The following is a 20,731-nucleotide window of genomic DNA, read 5'->3' on the forward strand; positions in this document are numbered from 1 at the left end:
CACTGCCCCCCACCTCATGATTAAAGCTATTGGCTGACGTCCTGGCTAATGAAGTGTAGACCAGAAATATGTTTCCAGTCTGCCTGGGTGCTTCTGGAGCGTGGGCAATCTCTGGGAATGTATGCTCTTTCCCAAAAGAAAATGTGTGTGCTTTTGCACAAAAGCAGAAGAATACCAGCAGTTTGGAAGCAGGGCAGACCAGCCCAGGAACTAGTGCTTCGCTGATGTTTGGAACACCCACCTTTTGATAGTCGGAATGTCAGCCATTGATTTGATTCGGCAGAGATAAACACATTCGCCTTTTCAGGGAGAAGGATGAGCTTGCTTCCTCCTACCTAGATTTTCAAACCTGGGCTTTATGTTTGAGACTGCCAGCCTCATTTCAGCCTCCATTTCCAACAGGCATTTTCTCTTTAAAGCAGCAACTGCTGAAAACTCTGACTCACACAAGTAGGAATCAAGCAAAGGGAATCAGTATTTTCATAGCTTTCTCACTTACTTCTTTGTACTCAGCTTGCCAACTGATTAAAGGTCCGATTCAGAAATTCTGTTCTTATACTTCTCAGGCTCCCCACTCGTTTGTTGTGTCCTAATCTTCTTTCAGGCAGTAATTTAAATATTGGAAAGGAAATTATGCAGACTGATTCTGGAACACACAGTGACAAGATGTGGCTGAAGCAGCATTTTAGGGAGATGCAAAAAGGGTGGGGGAGTAAGTGGAATTCAGTGGTGCACACTGAAATATAGACATTTACAGGCTATGACCTGGCCCAATTAGATCTGACCCCCTGAGATGTTTTAGCCTTCAGTCTAACTCTTCTGTTGACAAATACGGGGCTAGAGAATACTTCACTTTGGCTTGGAAAGCTCCTTTCAGCAAAGGCCTTACTTCTCCCGCTGACCCAGAGGTGTCCTGCATTTCAGCCACAGCTATTCTGAGTCCCGAATCTGCGGAGTTTGCCAAGGCCCTTGCTGATGCTTCGTGCTTTCGGAGGGTAGGGAGTTGAGTTTCCAAGTACGGCCACGTGGATGCTGGTGCCTGCTGTGCAGAAAGGGAATGCAGGATGAAATCCCAGTAAGGGCATTGCTGAGAGCACCTGGGCACCGAAATTGACATCTCCTCTGCTGGAGCATGTCTGTGTGAAGCGTGATATTTTCTCAAAACGTAGGATGTACGCCACATTTCCTCTCCAGCTATGCTTTGATTTATGGCTGGTGATATTTCCCTTCGTAAAACATCTATCAATTGTCACTGCCTTATCTGCACCGTGTCGACCCAAGCTGATAGAAGTTTCTCCTTCCCTCCACACAGTATGCCTGAGATTAGATTGTCAACAGGATTGCTTTGGGCTGGGTAAGCAAGGGCAAAGTGGACCACCTCCATCCTAAGGACAGTCTGTTATCTGGCTTGTGCAAACCGTAAAAGCTGGGGAGACGCTCTAATGTTTTGGACTCATTAAGATTAGATTTCGAAGTGTTTGCCTAAAGCTTTTTAAAGTACTGAAAGTTCCTATTGCTATTTTAAAAGTTTGAACTGTAGGTTTATGTTTTTCCCTGTGCTGTCTTGCTGCTATGTCCTAATTTGACCTGGCTTGAGAGTGGGGATGGGGCCACTCTGGGAAGAGAATCTGCCTGCTTACAGGTCGAAGGTCCCAGATTCCCTCCCTGGAGGCATCTCCAAGATAGAGTGGAGAGAGACTCCTGCCTGCAACCTCGGAGAAGCCACTCCCACAATACTGTGTAGACAATACTGAGCTAGATGGACCAATGGTCCAACTCAGTACAAGGCAGCTTCCTATGTTCCTAAGCGATGGGCTATCCATAATTTAATTCAGGGGTTCCCAACCCTGGATCCCCAGATGTTGTTGGACTACAATTTCCATCACCCCAGCCACAAGGGCCAAAGGATGATGGGAGCTGTAGTCCAACAATATCTGGGGACCCAGGGTTGGGAACCCCTGACCCTATTGATTAATACTTCTCTGTGGTCACTAACGTGCTGCTTTTCTGGGCAGAAAAACTTGTTGAGAACACTACAGTTGGAAGGGAGGGAAGCAGCCAACCAGACAACCCCTTGGAAATCTGTTCCCAGCTTGCAAACCAGCGGCGTGACTAATGGTGCCTTGGGTGCACCGTGCCTCAAGATGCTCTGCTTAATGGGCTCCCACTCACAGCCACGTGAATAATGATGTTTGAATGGATATGTCAGACAGCAGTATCCATCACTGCCAGAAGCTCTGGGTACCTGCTTAATGACCCAGAGAGCCGTGAACTCATCTTTTCTCCAGCCCAGCTGCCATCATGGGCATGATGGCTTTACATGTCAGCATCCTCTCTTGACCCTAAGAAGATGAAGCCATTTCCTCCCTTCTCTCCTGCCCCACTTATGTCTAGCCTGGAGAAGAGAAGATGAAGGGGAGATAGGATAGCCATCTCCAAATATCTGAAGATAGTTGCTCTGTGTCACGTGGAGCAGGGATTCCCAACTGGCGATCCTCCAGATGTTGCTGAGCTACAACTCTCATCATCCCCAATCACAATAAATTGTAACGGGGTGGGGGGTGATGGTAGTCCAGCAACGTCTGGAGGACTACCCGTTGGGAACTCCGGACCTAGAAGGAGGAACAGTTCTCTGTGGCTCCTGAGGACAGGGCTGGAACCAGGAGGTTAAGTCACAAGGCAGTGGCTTCAGGCTAGAAAGGAGGAAGGACTTCCTGAGGGGAAGAGGGATTGGACAGTGGACCAGTCTGCCTTGGGGTGCAGGGGTGGCTTCTCCTTCGCTGGAGGTTTTCAGAGGCTGGTCATCTTTCAGGAATGTCATAGCAGATTTCTGTACCGAGCAGGGGGCTGAACAGATGGTGATGATGATAATGATGATAACAATAATAATAACCATAACCTCCCAAGTCCTGCTATGCTGCCTCATCATGGCAGGGGTGGTGGTGTTCCTGGGAGGGATGAGCAAAGTACGCCGGGAGGTATACTCCCAGTAGGGTCACCCAAAGTGCGAAGGTCATCCCAGCTGCCCAGCTAAAGCAAGCAGGCTCCTATACTGGGCAGAAGCAATATAGAAAGGTGCTGGAGGTGGACGATCATGTCAGTGACGATGACCAAGGCATCATTTCATACTGTGTGGGAGAAGACAATGGTAAACCACTCCTATATTTTACCAAGAAAACCACATGGATAGACAAAATAGAATGATTGTCGATGTAGTGTCAGATGATGGGCTCCTCAGGTCAGATGGTACTCAACATGCTACTGAGTAAGAGCTGAGGATCTCTCAGAGAACCAATGGTGTTTATGACACAGTTAGATTAAAGCCTTTTGGAGATCTAGCAGCTGCTGTTGCCATGCAGGAAAAGAAAATCTGAAGCTGAAAAGAAAGAATTACAATGGGAACGTGGAACATAAGAAGCATGAATATGAGACAGCTCGACACAGTGAAAGATGAAATGAATCAACTACAGATTGACATCTTGGGCATCAGTGAATTAAAATGGACTAGAATTGGACACTTTCAATCAGAAAATCATACCATTTACTACTCAGAACACGGGAAACAAAGAAGAAACGGTGTTGCTCTCATAGTCAGGAAGGATATAGCAATGACAGTACTTGGGTACAATGCAGTCAGTGACCGACTAATATCAATTAGATTTCATGGCCAACCCTTTAACATGACTGTTTTCCAAGTCTATGCCCCAACGACTGATGCAGAAGAAGAGGATGTTGAGGAGTATTATGCTCGAGTTGAGTCTGAAATTGACAGAACATGCAAGCAAGGTGTGCTGGTGGTGGTCGGAGACTGGAATGCCAACATTGGAAATGGTAAGGAGGAAAACGCAGTTGGACTGTATGGCCTAGGAAACAGAAATGAAGCAGGAGAACGCCTTACTAGTTTCTGTCAAGCCAATGATCTCTTCATTGCGAACACATTATTCATGCAACCAAAGCAGCACCCACACATGGACATCACCAGATGGAGTACACAGAAATCAAATTGATTACATTATTGGTGCAAGGAGGTGGAAGAGCTCAGTTATAACAGCAAAGACGTGACTGGGAGCCTATTGTGGAACAGATCACGTACTGCTCATATGCAAGTTCCAAGTCAAGCTAAAGTGGAAAAACAAAGCTATCCAGCTTCCATGATATGATCTTGAGAATGTACCCACCATTTCCAAGGAGAACACCAGGAACCGCTTTGAATTTCTGAACCTCATTGATAGGGAACCAGGGGCACTGTTGAATGAAATCAAAGAAGTTGTTAAGGACAAATGTGAAAAGAGACTGCCAAAGACCAAGAAACAGAAGAAAGCAAAATGGATGTCAGAAGAGATGGTGGAAATTGCAAAGAAGAGGAGAGAAGCCAAAGTCAAGAAAAATAAAGACCTCAGGAAGGAACTTAATAGGGAATTTCAGAAAGCTGTCAGAAGGGACAAGGAGCAGTACTACAAAGACATCTGTAAAGACCTTGAGGATGGAAATAGACACAGAAAAACAAGGAAAGTTTTCCAAAAGATCTCTGAACTCAGAGGGAGGTTCCAACCTCAAATCGGTGTGTTAAGGGATGCCAGATAGTAAATGATTCTGAGAAGATCAAACAGAGATGGAAGGAGTATACTGAAAATCTGTACAGCAGGGACGTCAACATCCAAGATACTCTAGAAGATATTCCCTACTTGCAAGAACCTCTAGAATGGGAAGATGAAGTTAGATCAGCACTTCAGTCAGCACCAAGTTGGAAGGCTTCAGGAATTGATGGTTTAACTACAGAAATATGGCAGGCAACAGAAGAAGAATCAGTCAAGGCTCTAACCCAACTATGGCAGCAAATTTGGAGAACAAAACAGTGGCCAACAGATTGGAAGAGGTCAGTCTACATACCCATACCAAAGAGAGGAGACCTAACAGATTGCGCAAACCATCACACAATATCCTTAATTTCACACACTAGCAAAATAATGGTCAGGATCATCCAACGCAGATTAGAGCCCTATGTGGAAAGGGAAATGCCAGATGTTCAAGCTGGTTTCAGAAAAGGCCGAGGAACAAGAGACATCATTGCTGATGCACGCTAGATAACTGAGAAAGCTAAAGAATACCAAAAAGAAGTCAATATGTGCTTTATTGACTACAGAAAAGCTTTTGATTGCATCGACCGTGTCAAGTTGTGGAATATCTTTCGGAAAATGTCCCAGAACATCTCATTGTTCTCATGAGAAACTTAAACACAGGACAGGAAGCCACAGTCCAGATGGATCATGGTGAAACAGATTGGCTCCAGATCGGCAAAGGAGTAAGACAAGGCTGTATACTTTCCTCATTATTTATTCAACTTATATGCTGAATATATACTGAGAGAAGCTGGATTGGAAGAAGATGAGCATGGTTTTAAAGTTGGAGGAAGAAACATCAATAACCTGTGCTACATTGATGACTCCACTCTGATAGCTGAGAATGCAGATGATCTGCAAGCCCTAGTAATGAAAGTCAAGGAGCACAGTGAAAAAATGGGACTACGACTAAATGTAAAAAAGACTAAACTAATGACAATGGGTAAAGCCACCAGTCTCAGGATTGATAATGAAGATATGGAAGTGGTGGATAGCTTCTGTCTTTTCGGATCTACCAACAACAGTAAAGGATCCAGCAGTCAAGAAATATGCTGCCGATAAATCAATCCAGAATGTTCACTCGAGGCACAAATGGCCAGGCTCAAACTATCATACTTTGGACACATTATGCGAAAACCCAGCTTCCCTTGAGAAGTCCATAATGCTGGGGAAAGTGGAAGGAAAGAGAAGAAGAGGATGACCCTCAGCAAGGTGGATGGACTCGATGACGACAGCAATGAATGCACCACTGAGAGACCTTAATGACCAAGCTGAAGACAGGTCATCCTGGAGAGACTCTATCTATGTGGTTGCTAAGAGTCAACACAGACTTGACAGCACTTAATCAATTAAATAATAATAATAATAATAATAATAATAATAATAATAATATTTAAAAAAAAGAAAAACAAGTCAAAATAATCGACATTGCAATACCAGGGGATAGCAGAATAGAAGAAAAAGAAATAGAAAAAAAATCACAAAATACAAAGATCTACAAATTGAAATTGAAAGGCTGTGGCAGAAAAAGACCAAAATAATCCCAGTGGTAATTGGCGCCCTGGGTGCAGTCCCAAAAGACCTTGAAGAGCACCTCAACACCATAGGGGCCACAGAAATCACCATCAGCCAATTACAAGAAGCAGCTTTACTGGGAACAGCCTATATTCTACGACGATATCTATAACAATTGACAATAAAATTCTGGCATCCCAGGTCCTTGGGAAGGACTCAATGTCTGGATAAAACAAACCAGTCAATAACACCTATCTGACTGTGTAAACAAGAAATAATAATAAATGACTAGCTTAAGCCACACAGAGCATCTGTGCACTAGTACCTGATTGCTCCCCTCTCCCCCTGTATCATGGCTCAGACTTCTGACTCAGAAGAGTCAGAGCAGGAACGGGAGGATTCGCCTGCTAGTGAGGGCTCAGAGGCACAGCAACAGGATTTGGCAGGGAGACCAGGGAGCTGAGGATTCACAACAGCTGCCAGACATGATTTCTGATGAGGAGGAGCCTGGGATTTCACCTGTCTTGAGAAGACATCTCAAGAGGCAAGCTCAGTGGGAGTCACGTAGGCGCAGGAGATAACAAGAGAGGAAGCAGAAGTGCTGACTCAGGGAAGCCTGATTGGCCTGCTGGTTCTCTTGAGCCATATATATTTAGCAGTCTGTCAATTGTACAGATGCTGTTTGCAACGTCGCTGACTGCAGTCCGTGTGCTCTTCTGAATTTCTAACTTTTCTGAATTCCAGTTTGCCCTTGTTTATGCTTTCCTGCTTTGTTCCGTTAATTCCTTGTTTCTGGTGTCCTTCACTCTTTCATTCTTCGCTCTGTGTTTTATTTTCAGTTATTACTCAGTTATTGTTAGAGGGGGGTACCTAGTTTAGTTCAGGGGGACTTAATTCATTTACTATTTTCTTTGTGTGCCTTTTATTTTCCTTCATGTAGTTTCGCTGCTGCTTTCTGTTAACTCACAGTGGGAGTGCTGAAGGGGGTTGTAAATCCTGTTGGCTGAGCTGAGCTAACAGATTTACGACACCCTGCCACAGCCCCCCTCACCTCAGAGATCTTTCCACTCTCACCTGAGTCGCACTCCTGCTTCTCCTCCTCCATCCCTTTGCTTCCATCCCCCTCACCCCTCTTGGTAACTCCTCCATCCCTTCCCTTCACCCCTCTTGGTCACAGCTGCAGCATTGATGGCACCAATTGGCCAAGCTGCAGCCCCCAAGCCCCAGAGACCTCCCCACCCGCACCTGAGCCCTGCTCCTGCTCCTCCCAGCAGCAGCAGCCATTGACCAGGCTCTTCCTCGCTGCCGCCACTGCCATGACCATCCATTCTCCTCAGACCACTGACAGGCCCAGGCCCAGGCCCATCCCTTGCCTCCCTCCCTCCCTCCCTCCCTCCATCAATGGCCTCAGTAGCCTCAAGCAGCAGCATTGATTGACTGGGCCCTTCCTTGCTGCCAATATGCGCCACCATGGCCGCTCATTCCCCTCAGGCTTCTGACAGGCTCAGGACTGTCCTTCTCCCTTCCTTCTTTCACTCTTCCCCTCTCTTCTTTCTCTCTCTTTTTCTCTCCTCCACTTGCTCTTCCCCTCCCTTCTTTTCCCTCCCTCTCTCTCTCTCTTTCTCCCCCTCCCTCCCTCCCTGAGTTAACAGATCTTGTTCATCTTGTTTCCTCATCTAATTCACACAATGGTGGCCTCCTTCTCCTGAAGGGGCTCTTTTCTTCCTCATGACCCTTCTCTTTGCAGACCCCTGCCATTTTCCAAAATGGCCACCACACATGCACAAATGACCTCTGTGAGGCTGGAGGCCATGCCAGGCCTCACAGAGACCATGTACGCATGTGCGGCGGTGGCCAAAATGGCCAATGCACGCCTTTATGGTGGCCCGAGAGGGCCAAGAATACTGCATTTACCCGGCCACGGCAGTGATTTGAGAGGCTGGCGGGGGGAGGGGGAACCTTTATGTAACCCCCTGCAGCCTACAGGAAGCCCCCCAAAGGGGCTACAGGTATTTTAAATCTTTTTTTAAAAAATTAAAAAAAATTCACGGACCTGTCCAGAGATTCAGTTCTGGTCCAGACGGAACCGGAGGTGGGGGATTCAGTTCGATCCCAAACCTCCAGACCGCCGGACCACCAGACCAGTCCACACATCCCTAGTAATGGGCCTCTGGGTTTAGCTTTGGACAGTACAAGTCTTTGGACAGATGAAGTGTGCCGTCGTGTTGGTGTCGAGCTGACTATGTTTCCCAGACTTTGTACAGATAGAGCCCCCTTTTCTCTAGTGGCATTGTGGGGGTCCCCTACTCCCGCATCTCTCTAGAACACTCACTACCTAATGCAGTGCCAGATTTAGGCACAAGCTTAGTAAACTACAGCTTACGGCCTCACATTATGAGGAGCCTCTGATTACCAAAGGGGGGAAAGGACTAAATTTCAAGTTCTACATATAAAAGGTATTTCGAATGCAAATAGGCTTATTGCAAGATAACTGTTTTTGTTAGATGATTAGTTTTTTGTTGTATCTTTGCCAAGTAAAAATAAAGCTTTATTATTTCTCTGTTCATAGTCCTTTTCATTAGATGATGATGATGATGATGATGATGACGATAACGATGATGATGATGATGATGATGTTATTTACACACAGTCTACCAGATGTTATTGACAGGATTTGGTACTTTAATTATCGGGCCCTTTCCAAGGTCTAGGATAACTAAAGAAGAATTAAAGATAGCGACGTAGTATTCATGCGGTCCCGAGTAGTGTGGCCTTTTGTAGCTGATGTGTTGTAGTTTTATCGATGCCCAAGGTGTCAAGATGGTGTTCAAGTGCTTTTGGTACTGCACCAGGGGCACCCACAACTATTGGCACCACTATTGTTTTCTTTTTCCAGAGCTGCTCAATTTCAATCTGAAGTTCTTTGTCTTTAATTATTTTCTCCAATTGTTTTTGATCGACTCATCTATCCCCTGGGATCGCAATATCAATTATCAGAACCCGATTCCTCTCAATGACTGTCAGCTCAGGTGTGTTATGCACTAAATGCCTGTATTCTAAAATCCCAAAGGATTTTTGCCTCTTCATTTTCTCTGACCTTCTCAATTGGATGATTCCACCAATTCTTGCTTGCTGGCAATCTGCAATTCTTGCAAAAGTTCCAGTGAATCATTGCAGCAACATCATGATGGTGGTGCTGCTGGTGGTGTAATGCTGTGTGGCCTTTTAAGCTTGACATAGCTTAGAGCTAATTCTAGGAGAGGCAGGCAGGAGGCACCGGAGGGGTGGGGCAGCAGGTGTCATCCCACTGGTGCCCCCCCCCCAAATCTGCCACTCCTGGGGGCTGCCTTGCCCCATGGAAGGACTGCCCCTGGATCGGCCTTTTGGACGGTGGGAAGGGGAAGCTGGACCCAGCGCCTCGGCCCCCTCATTCTCAAAGTGGGTGCAGGCAGGGGCGGATTAAGCTTTTTGCTGCCCAGAGACAAAAAGGCGTTTGCTGCCCTTTTACCATAAACAAAAAGGGTTTTCCTTTTTTATATAAGGTAAAGTGAGGGGGGCTTTCCTCGCCCCCTCCACCCTTGCTGCAGCCACCACTGCCCACAGAGAGGGCTGGCAAAATTTGAGGAGGGGCAAAACTTGCTGCTCCTCAAATTTTGCCGCCTTAGGCAAATGCCTGCTCTGCCTCTCCGTTAATCCACCACTGGGTGCAGGGAGGGAGTCATTTTGCTGGGGACAGCAGCAGAGCATTGAAACCTCAATCCGCATCCGTTTTTGGAGCACCATTGTAGGAAGAGCTGTGCAGCGTTAGGCGACCTTTGTTTGTTTGTTTGTTCCTTCTACAATTTGGTCTCCTGTGGCGATGTTGCAGAAGCAGATATCACCTGGCATCAGAAGAGAAACCGAGACTCGGAGCAAGAAGTCGCAAAGATTTGAGTGGTGCTGCAGGTGGGATGGATAAGAATGATGAGAGGCTTCAGTCTGTATACTTCTCCATGTGGCGAGTAAAGAAGCCAGAGAGGTACTTAATATGTTGCAGGTTGACAGCTGCACAGAGCAGGAAAAAGCAAAGCTTTGATGAATAATTGTGAGGCCTCCTGTGCACCCAGAAGAAAGGCTGCACATGAAAGGCGAGCTTCTTCAGAAGCGCTCAGCGTTCAGGAGGAAGGAGAAGCCCCTCTCTGGCCAACTGGAAGCTGTTGCCACAAACGTGAGTTTGGGGAGCCATGTGAATGCTTTATTACAGACAGGCAAAGTGTAGAGAGCCAGGATATGGAGAGAGAGAGACTGATGGAGCCCTGTGCAGAGGAGGGAGCGGTGGAGGAGGTTCGACATCGCACAAGAGCCAATTGGATGCTTTCTGGGCAAAATGTGTTTGTCCTGGGAGAAAGATGGTAATCTGCATGATTTCTTCTTGTACTGAATTTCTCCACTCGGGAAGATGGACGGTGTGTGCGGCTTTCCTCATGAATGATCACCAAGCAGTGAATTTTAAAACCAACACTGGGACACGAGCTGATGCAATGCCTTTGAGGACTTACAAAGCACAACAAGCAGGGCCACTTCCTCAGTCAACGCCCAGATTCATCTCCTGCTCTGGAAGAAGGCAGCAAATGTAAACGGCTGTTATGTGGACAGGGCGTCATTTGAGCCAGGGCTCAGTCCTGAAATCTTGCTGTGGTTTCATCCCAGAACATGTGAAATAACAAAGATTGGTGGGGGTGGGTGGGTCCTCAGAACATGTACAGAGTGCCTTCCCCTCACCATGGTTGCTGCAGCCACCTGAGATTATGGCTGGAGCAAAATGCCCAAATGGTGGTCAAGCTACATGTTACCTTCAGCAGGTGCTCCACGATTTCTTTTTTGTTTGTTAAATAGCATGTGGAGGGGGCCCCTCTCATCAGAACATCAGAAAAGTCCTGCTGGATCAGGCCCAAGGAAGCCCATCTAGTCCAGCATCCTGTTTCTCACAGTGGCCCACGAGATGCTGCTGGAAGCCTACAGGCAGGAGTTGAGGGCATGCCCTTCCTCCTGCTGTTAGTCCCCTGCAACTGGTATTCAGAGGCATCCTGCCTTGGAGGCTGGAGGTGGCCTATAGCCCTCCGACTAGTAGCCACTGATAGACCTCTCCTCCATGAAGTCATCCAAACCCCTCTTAAAGCCATCCAGGTTGTTGGCTGTCACCACATCTTGTGGCAGTTGATTATGTGTTGTGTGAAAAAGTACCTTCGTTTACTGGTCCTAAATTTCCTGGCAATCAATTTCATGGGATGACCCCTGGTTCTTGTGTTATGGGAGAGGGAGAAGAATTTCTCTCTCTCCACTTTCTCCACACCATGCATGATTTTATAGACCTCTCTCATGTCTCCCCGCAGTTGTCTTTTTTCTAAACTAAATAGCCCCAAGTGTTGTAGCCTTGCCTCATAAGAAGGGTGCTTTAGGCCCCTGATCATCTTGGTTGCCCTCTTCTGCACCTTCTCCAGTTCAACAATGTCCTTTTTAAGATGTGGTGACCAGAATGGTATGCAGTACTCCTAGTGTGGCCGCACCATAGTTTTGTATAAGGGCATTATAATGTTAGCCATTTTATTTTCAAGCCCCTTCCTAATGATCCCTAGCTTGGAATTGGCCTTTTTCACAGCTGCCGCACATTGAGTCAACACTTTCTGTCCAGAGCAGGATCAGAGTTGGGGGCTTTGGCCCTTTGGCCCAGTCTGAATGGCCATTCTTGATGTCTTTCACAGATGTCCCAGCACCCTCCCGGGGCCTGCCTTCATCATGTGGGGAGGTGATGCTGCCTCTGGGACCCAAGGTCAGGAACCCCCCACACTAACCCATCTGGGTCCCTTCCTTCTGTAATGGCCTTTCTCCATCTGGGTTTCTTTTGAAAGGTAGACACCACAAGCACGACCCTTGCAAAGGACCTTGTGGGTGAAGTGTGAATTCTAATTCACACCAGTGGCCATGAGTAGGTAGATGTTGTTATGGAGTAGATGTGGTTGGGGTAGATGTTGTTATGGAATAACTAGCAGTGTGTGCAACAGAGGCATTTTGCATTGTGGAGCACAGGTGAATTCTGCCACCAGAGGCTGTGGCATTGGCAGTTTGTCTGAAGTGGCTTTTCTGTAGTTGGCATAGCAGAGACTCTTGCAGCAACAATCCTTGGGCCCTTGTCCCGCCTGCCCCACTCCCCTCCCCTACCCGCTTCTATTGTTTTGCCTTTCCGTAGCGTGTGGCTGGGCTTACTTGCTAAAGCTGTCTGGCTCTGTTGACCCTTCCGGGCCCTCCTTTTCTGCAGCGCACTCCCTTTCTGCTCCTAACACATCCTGTGCTCTGGGCTCTAGCCGTCGCTCCGTGTGGGGAGGTCTGTGTCGTCTGTGTCTGGATTCTCCCGCCTTTGACTCCCGCCGGTTGGGCTAGATGCATTTTCAGTCCTTTCCCAACCCTTCGATTCTCCTTTTAGGGGAATTGTTGTGACTCATCTGGACATCGTGTCTCCAGAGAAAAGAGTGGGTGGGCAGGGCTTTGTGGGCAGCTTGTGTTGCTTATTTCCAGCTCTTCCGAAATGCCAAGGGGGCTTTGGTGATAATCCTGACAAGGCAGGGGAAAATATCACAGCCTGTTCTGCCAGCTGAAGGGGGAGCAGGCAGGGGGAAAGACACCATCCCTGGGTGTGCCCTGGTGTGCTGATGGGGGAGAGAGAGATGCTGGCGAGAAAGCCAGCCCTCCGCATGTGACCTCCTGCACCATCCTCTCAGCCAGGCAGGGGATCCTACCTTTGGGTCCCAGATGTTGTTGAACTGCAACCTTAGAGCATGTAGACTAGGCGTTAGAGCAGGGGTTCCCAACCTTGGCTTGCCAGATGCTAGGAACATAGGCAGCTGCCTTATACTGAGTCTACCCTTGGTCCATCTAGCTCAGTATTGTCTACACAGGCTGGCAGCAGCTTCTCCAGGGTTGCAAGCAGGAGTCTCTCTCAGCCCTCTCTTGGAGAACCTTCTGCATCATGCAAGCAGGCAGGGGCTCTTCCATCCCCAAGCAGGCCCATCCTCTAAGGGGAATCTCTTCCAGTGCTCACACTTGGAGTCTCCCATTCAAATGCAATCCAGGGTGGACCCTGCTTAGCAAAGGGGACAATTGTTGTTGGATGACAACTTCCATCATCCCCAGGGGCAATCCCAGGTTAGGAATCCCTGCTCTAAGGCCTAGTCTACATATGGAAAAGAATTAGGTGGTAGAGTCCTGTGGTGGCAGAATGGACTGTACCACTTCAGGATGCAGGCAAGGGAATCAAATTTCTGAATGCTGCCCTATGTTTAAAACAACAACAACAACAACAACACCCTCAGATCCTTGCCAATAGAAGGCTAGCCTAGCAAACAGAGGACTGAGCTAGAACTCACCCTAGCGTGCTACTTTCCTTTAGCAGGGGTTGTTGGTTTTTTTTAATGGCAGGGGAATGATTTCAAAAGAGTACCCCCAGCCTGTGTTTTGAAGTGTCCCATCTACTGCATCAGCTCAGGATTCAGCCACCCAGTTGTGCTTCAAGAGGAGACCAGTTCTAAGACAGAGGAAAGGGGCAAGCAGCTATAGTTACTTGTTGAGGAACAAGGCTCTCTGTGCGTGACCAGAGGCATGGTTATCTTTAGTGTGGCTTCAAGCATTCCGCTCTGGCACCGGAACTATGCTTAGGGTGGGTACTCCTAGCCCTTGTTTCAGACCACAGGTGAGCATATCTCAGGTGCTTCCCTGTGTCTGACCGGCTCGCTGAATATTGCACAGGATGACTGGTTTGCTGTAAACATTTAAATGGGGATGAACTCTGCATGCTGAAAGCTCAGATCCTCTGTGAAACACTGAAGGATGTGCAGCATAGGAAGAGGAAGCCAACTAAATTCACAGCAGTCCTTCCAGACAGGCTGTAGAGTCTGAACTCAGCCCTGCCCTCTGTGCTCTCCAGAGACGCGGAATTGGGCCCCTCAAGGCTTCCATTAAGCATTACCTAACAGGCTCAGCGGGGAAGTGACTTGCCTAAGGAGCAAGAGGTTGCACTTTAAAAAAAATTATATTCCACTCTTCCTCCAAGGAGCCCAGAGGTCATTCCCAGTACCTGGGATTGTTTATCCTCACAACAATCCTGTGAGGTAAGTTAGGCTGAAAGAGAGATTCACCCAGTGGGTTTCATGGCTAAATAGGGATTTGAACTCTGGTCTCCCAGTCCTAGTCCGACACTCCAACCACTGTCCCCACTGGTATGTTTCCCAGACTATGGGGAGCACCTACATCGGGCAGCAGCGATATAGGAAGGTGCTGAAAAGCATCATCTCATACTGCGTGGGAGAAGGCAATGGTCAACCCCTCCTGTATTCTACCAAAGAAAAACCACAGGGCTCTGTGGTTGACTCCATGGCACAACTTTACCTATGACAGGACTTAAGAACTCCAAAGCTCTCTTTGGAGTTGAGGTTTTGCAGAAATTGGCTGCTTTTGTGCATGTGCAGGGCCACTCCCACCCCACAAGAAATCCTACAGTTTTATTGAAACCTGTTTTTCCCCCTTTCCTCAAACTTCTTTGGATGTTTCGCCTAAGTAGAAGCCTCCAAGTTTTCCTGGACATGTTATCCCGATTCAGACATCATGCTGGACAAGTGTACATGTGTGTGAATGAACCTGGATCCAGGCACTTCAAATGCAGGGTGCAGACAGGAGGTAGACTTCTGTGCCTGTGTCCAGCATAACATGTGAACGACTGTACCTGTGTACAGACCTCTCTACCTGTGTGCACTGTACGCCCGCCATACAAGGGCTGGGCCTAACAAGCGGATGGGCCTGTTTTCTTTGGAAGCTACCCTGGCTGTCCAGGAGACGTCCCAAGAGGCTTTCCTTCACCCTCCCCCTCGGCTGTGGTTTGTCCTTTCAGAGATGCCATCCTCAAGCAGAAGAGGGTGGAGTGCCATGGTCTGCCGCTGGCCGAGCTGCAGGGGAAGCCCATGGTCAACCTGGCCGCACCGTTAGCCCCAGACAAACAAGGTAGGTGCCTCTGTGGGCAGCAGGGGTGGAGCGGGGTGGGCCGCTGCCCATTCCGTGGGCCTGCACTGAGTCGGCATTCGGTTGGCTTGGCTGCACCGAGCAGCGGTGGCGAGGGGGCCCTCAAGACAGCAGCTGGCATCCAGGCGGACGCTGTGCTTCTGCCACGAAGAAAGAGGCACCCATGGAAGACGGCCTCAGGGCGGAGTGGGTGCTCCAGCTTGCGCCGCAGTCTCTGGCCCTCTCAGCCCTCTTTGCCCAAGGAGGACAGCAGAAAGCTTTGCCTTGGTGTCCGCCCCTTCCCCGGCGGCCCCTGGCACACGCTGCTCGCTGTCATGAGCCCCGCCCTCACCAGCGAGTCGGAGTCTGACCAGGACGAGGCGGAGCCGGCACTGGACCCGCCTCCCTGCCCGGAAGAAGCAGGACCCATGCCGGATCCAGCCCCCGGCCCCAGCAGTAGTCCAGAGCCTGTGGGAGCCTCCAAGGGTAGCTCTGAGGCCAGATCCCAGTCTGGCCTTGGATCCCAGCACCGGACTGGAGCTGGAGGGCACTCCAGAGTGACCTTCTCTGATGACATCCTCAGAGCCTGAGCAGGCTTGCTCAACTTAGCCTCCCCCCCAGCTGCTTTTGAACTACAACTCCCACAACCCCCAGCCATAGTGGCCAATGGCCAGGGATTACAGGAACTGTAGGCCAACATCTGCAGGAGGGCCGAAGTTGAGCACCAGCCCCTCCTTCTCCATACGACAGCAGTCAAGGCAGACGGAGGAATGTGCCCGGCTTCAAGACCCCGTCAACTAGTTGCCGTCTCTGCCGGGAGGTGAAGCCTAGCAGGGGCCGGCTGGGCTCAGGCACCTTTCAGGGCTCCGGCTGCCTCTGCCTGCTGCTGTTGGCTCCACGTGTCCCCTGGCTCTGTCCATGGTGCTGCCCGGCCGGCCTGAACCTGCCCTTGCCTTGTTGCCTGCACTGTGTCCTGCGGCTTTGCCCGTCCATCGGACCCAGAGGGCCCTGCAGGATGGTACGGGACAGGACACTAGCCAGGCCAGGCCTGTGGCATTGCACGCAGGGGGCATGGCCAGTACCCACAAGGACCAGCGCAGCCCTCCTGAGCTCATTTCCCAGCCAGCTTCGTTGTCGGCTGGGTATTCTTCTCTCCATCCTTTTCCTCGCTCGGAGCGGCGAGGGAGAGAACGGAGAGAACACACCCAGCCGTCAATGAAGCCGGTGGGGAAAGAGGCCAGGCTGGAGTTCAGGGGGAGGGACGGCTCTCAGGAGCTGGGCGGCTTGTGTTCTTGGAACCCGTATGCCCAATTAGAGCTCCATTCCTGAACAGGAGGGCACACCCTAGATGGCGCAAGGGCCCCCCACTGCACCAGTGTGATGCCGGTCTGGAAGGAAAGCTCACGACTCAGCAGAACTAGCTCAGGCGGCATCCTTGCACTCCTGCGACATGAAAGTGTGAGCACAGAACCCATCCACATGCATGCCAGCGTCCCTCTCACTGGTCAGCCACTAATTTTACACAAGGTCACTTCCAGTGGGGAGGGGAGGTGTTATTCATGGGCCAACCCTGCCCCCCGCCTTGGCCCACCATTGGTGGCCTGTGAGCAGTTGCTCCTCCCATGGTCTCTCCATCCCTCCAAACACACATGGTGCTATTTTGCAGTTTTAAAAAATGAAAGCCACCATGATAATCTCCTCCCACCACACACAGAGGGAACAGGAGTCGTGTCATTCAGGGGTAATTAAGAGGCTCTCCATCAGCGTTCCCTGTGACAGTGATTCCCAGATGTTGTTGACTACAGCTCCCATAAACCCCTGCCAGGCCATTGCAGCAGGGGATTTGGGGAGTTGTAGTCAACAACATCTTGCAATCCCTCTTACACGGAACGTTGCTCTTCATCAGTAATGCTGTTGCCCAGAAGCCATAAAAAGAGGCAGAAGTCACCAGGAGGAAGTGACTAATGAATGAACCAGCGAACCTTCTATTATGACAACGATGGCGACCAAGATTTATATGCCGCACTTCACAAAAGTTTTCAAAGCAATTTGCGTAGAGTAATAAAAATAAATCCATGAAGATGGCTGCCTGTCCCCAAAGGGCTCACAATCTAAAAAGAATCCTAAGGTAGATACCAGCCACAGCCACTGGAGGGATGTTGTGTTGGGGCTGGATAGGGCCAGTTGCTCTCCCCTTGCTCAATAAAGAAAATCACCACTTTTAAAAGGCGCCTCTTGGCTCCATTTGCAGGGGAAACCGCTTCTCTGAATGGGGCTCAGTTGTCAGGAAATGCATTTGGCCTTGGGATTGCTGGAGCACAGAGGCAGACGTCAAGTGCTGTGTGGAAGCGCCTTTTTCATTCCACTTCCTTCCTGCTGTGCCCCAGCAACAGTCCAGGGCCCTGGTGTGGAAGCCAGCCAGCAAGCACCCGGCGCAAGCGGGAGCCTCATGCCTCCCCTTTCCTCAGAGCCATTTCCAAGTCAGTGGGCGTGGGGGATGGAGGGCATTGGAGGGAGGGAGAAGAGCGCATGAGCCTGAGAAGGGGTGCGCCTTCCCACCCACTCACCCACCCCTCCACCCATCTCAGTGGGAGATCCTTGAAACTCTTTCTCTCCAAGCTGCTTCCAGGAATCCAGAGAGTTGGGGGACGGGGGCTGGCTCAGGGCTGCTAGATGCTCACCCCCCCTCTCCCTGCTCTCCATGGGGGTCAGCAGCAACCCAGCCCTCCCCTGTTGCCAGCCCTCCCTCTGCCTGATGGAGCTCTCTCTCTCTCCCTCTCTCTCTCTCTCTCAGTGCTCATCCTCCCCTTGGTGGACAAGGACGCAGGAGCCGTGGTGTGTGTCATCCTGGTAAGTGGGAACAGGAGGCGGCGGAAGGAGGGGGAAACTGGGGGGAACAAGCTGGACGTGGGGGCCTGTCTTAAGGAGGAGATGGAAGTCGTGGAGGCACTCAGGCTTGCCACGGGGGCACAGGCAAACTCAGGGGTTCTCCCCACCGAGTCAAGGCGCCTTAGAGAAGGGATTCCCAAGCTTGCGTCTCCATACCATTTGTTGTTGGACTACAACTCCCATCATCCATACTGACCCAAGGGGATGATGGGAGTTGTAGTCCAGCAGCGCCAGGGGAGCCCCTGCCTTAAAGGTTTGAGCCTGGCTCGTTGTTTCGTAAACATTTATACCCCACCTTATCGGCTCAGATTCCAGATGGCTATCAAAAGATTAAAAGAATACAATCCTGAAAATACAGTTAAAACATGACAGCAGTAGCAATAACAACCTATCATGTGTTAAAATATCACTGTGCTCTCCCCGCTCCTGTTGTGGGGTCTCCACTTGGCATTAGCAGCGGGAAGACTTCTCAGGAGAAATGCCACGACCTCTGCTCTCCTGGCCTCTAGGACAAGGCAGGAAGCAGGAAGGCAGCTGGGTCCCTCCCCTGGGAGGTCTGTGGGTGACTTGCAGCAGATTAGCAAGGGTGTCCATACTTCAGTCAGTTAAACAGCAACCACAAAAGTCCCTTTGCCCCCTTGGAAATTAGACTGCTGAAGTGAAGGAAGCTTAGCCAGAAACAAGGTGTAGATTTTTGTGTGCAACTATTCACAGCTCAGTTCTGGTAAAGTAAAGCTGTGCTGTCGAATTGGTGTTGACTCCTGGCGCCCACAGAGCCCTGTGGTTGTCTTTGGTAGAATACAGGAGGGGTTTACCATTGCCATCTCCCACGCAGTATGAGATGAAGCCTTTCAGCATCTTCCCGTATTGCTGCTGCCTGATAGAGGTGTCTGCAGGGTGCTTTCCAGATTAGACCCTGCAATGGGGTCACAGCAGTGTTTCCACACTTCCTGGACTGGTGTTCCTAGACTACACTAGGACTGGACTGGTGTAGGGACCACAGTCCCTACGCTGACAGCAGGGAGCCGTTCACATTTCTGATGCCTTGTTTCAAATTTAATCGCTGCGATATAGTGCTATGATGTCGTGTATCAGAAGCATTTTGCTGCTGTTGAGCAGCTAGTCTGGAAAGCACCCAGAGGGGATTCGAACTGGCAACCTCTTGTTCCCTAGGCAAGTTACTTCCCTGCTGCACTGTTAGGCACAGTTCTGGTACTGGAGACCAGTTCCTGGGCTCAGCATATGTTTGCAGGCGCCCTGGGCTTTAATTCTCAGTAAGGCAGTTCATAGGAGCACTAAAGGCCCATTCACACGTTATGTTCAACACTCATACAAGTGTACAGTGTACACAGGTACAGTCATTCACATGTTATGTTGAACACAGACACAGAAGTACACTTCACACAGTCATTTACACAAGCACATGTCCGAGTGCACAGACATCTGTACATTCTTACAGCATAATGTTTCAACTGGGCTTAAGAGGGTCAGACAAGCTCCTTACCCAGCTTCAGGAGGGTGCAGACTCCCATTTTCAATCATCTGTAAGCAAACAACTAGGTAGGAGGAAGGGGGCGTGATTGTGTGTGAGAGGGGAGCTGGGGAGAACAGCACCACCCTACCCTGGACTTGTTCACTGCATTTTAACAAGGTAGGAGGAAAAGCTGTCCTACCCAGCTCCCATCTCAACAGACAACCACTCCCTGCTCCTCCTGCCTAGTTGTTTACTGACAAACAGCTGACAATTGGGAGTGCGCTCAGCTCCCAAAGCTAGGAAGGACACTTGTCCTTTTCTCTTAGTGATCGTGTGAACAGCCCTCGTGGACCAGCCTGGCTTCTGCAAGGGCCAGTCTTGCCTCACTAACCTTTTGGAGATCTTTGAGAGGGTCAAAAGGCATATAGATCAAGGTGATCCAGTTGACACAGTAGACTTGGACTTCCAAAAGGGTTTTGATAAAGTTCTCCACCAAAGCCTCTTGAGTAATCTTAGCAGTCATGGGATAAGGGGACAGGTTCGTGTGTGGATCGGTAACTGGTTGAAGGACAGGAAACAGACAGTTCTCTAAATGGAGGGAAGTAAGAAGTGGGGTCCCCCAGGGATCGGTACTGGGACCAGGGCTCTTAAACGTATTCATAAATGACCTAGAAGTTGGGGTAAGCAGCGCCATGGACAAATTTTCAGATGACATTAAACTATTTAGGGTAGGGAAATCCATAAGTCATTGTGAGGAGGAGCTCCAAACTGGGTGAGGGAGACCAAATGGCAAATGTGGTTCAATGTAAGCAAGTGTAAAGTGATGCTTATTGGGGCAAAAAGCTGCTATTTCACATATACACTGATGGGGCTGACCTGTCAGTGACTGATCAGGAGAGGAATCTTGGGGTTGTGGTTGACAGCTCGTTGAAAGTGTCGACTCAATGTGCGGCAGCTGTGAAAAAGGCCAATTCCATGCTAGGGATCATTAGGAGGGGGACTGAAAATAAAATGCGCTGGGGAGAGAATGGACAGGAGAACAGAACGAGGAAAACAGAACAACAGGGAACATGGAATGGATTGGGGTGGAAGGGGTGGGGGGAAGTGGCAGGGAGATTGGCAGCCTGTAATTTGGCTTCAGTTTCGGAGCAAGTCAGCTCCGAAACTGAAAATTTGGGGTTTCCTTCATTTCGGACTCTATCCGAATTGG

General features: G+C 49.5%; 1 protein-coding gene across 3 annotated transcripts in view; it reads left to right on the forward strand.

Annotated features, from left to right (window-relative positions):
- Nucleotides 1–20,731, forward strand: part of PDE2A (phosphodiesterase 2A) — a 434,647-nt gene that overhangs the window by 345,782 nt on the left and 68,134 nt on the right. For all 3 annotated transcript variants that reach the window (XM_053307709.1, XM_053307711.1, XM_053307710.1), the window contains 2 exons: nucleotides 15,052–15,161; nucleotides 17,953–18,008. In XM_053307709.1, coding sequence (XP_053163684.1) covers nucleotides 15,052–15,161; nucleotides 17,953–18,008 — 166 coding nt within the window. The remainder of the gene's footprint in view (nucleotides 1–15,051; nucleotides 15,162–17,952; nucleotides 18,009–20,731) is intronic.

This window comes from Hemicordylus capensis, chromosome 3, assembly GCF_027244095.1.
Source record: "Hemicordylus capensis ecotype Gifberg chromosome 3, rHemCap1.1.pri, whole genome shotgun sequence".
Taxonomy (NCBI): Eukaryota; Metazoa; Chordata; class Lepidosauria; order Squamata; family Cordylidae; genus Hemicordylus; species Hemicordylus capensis.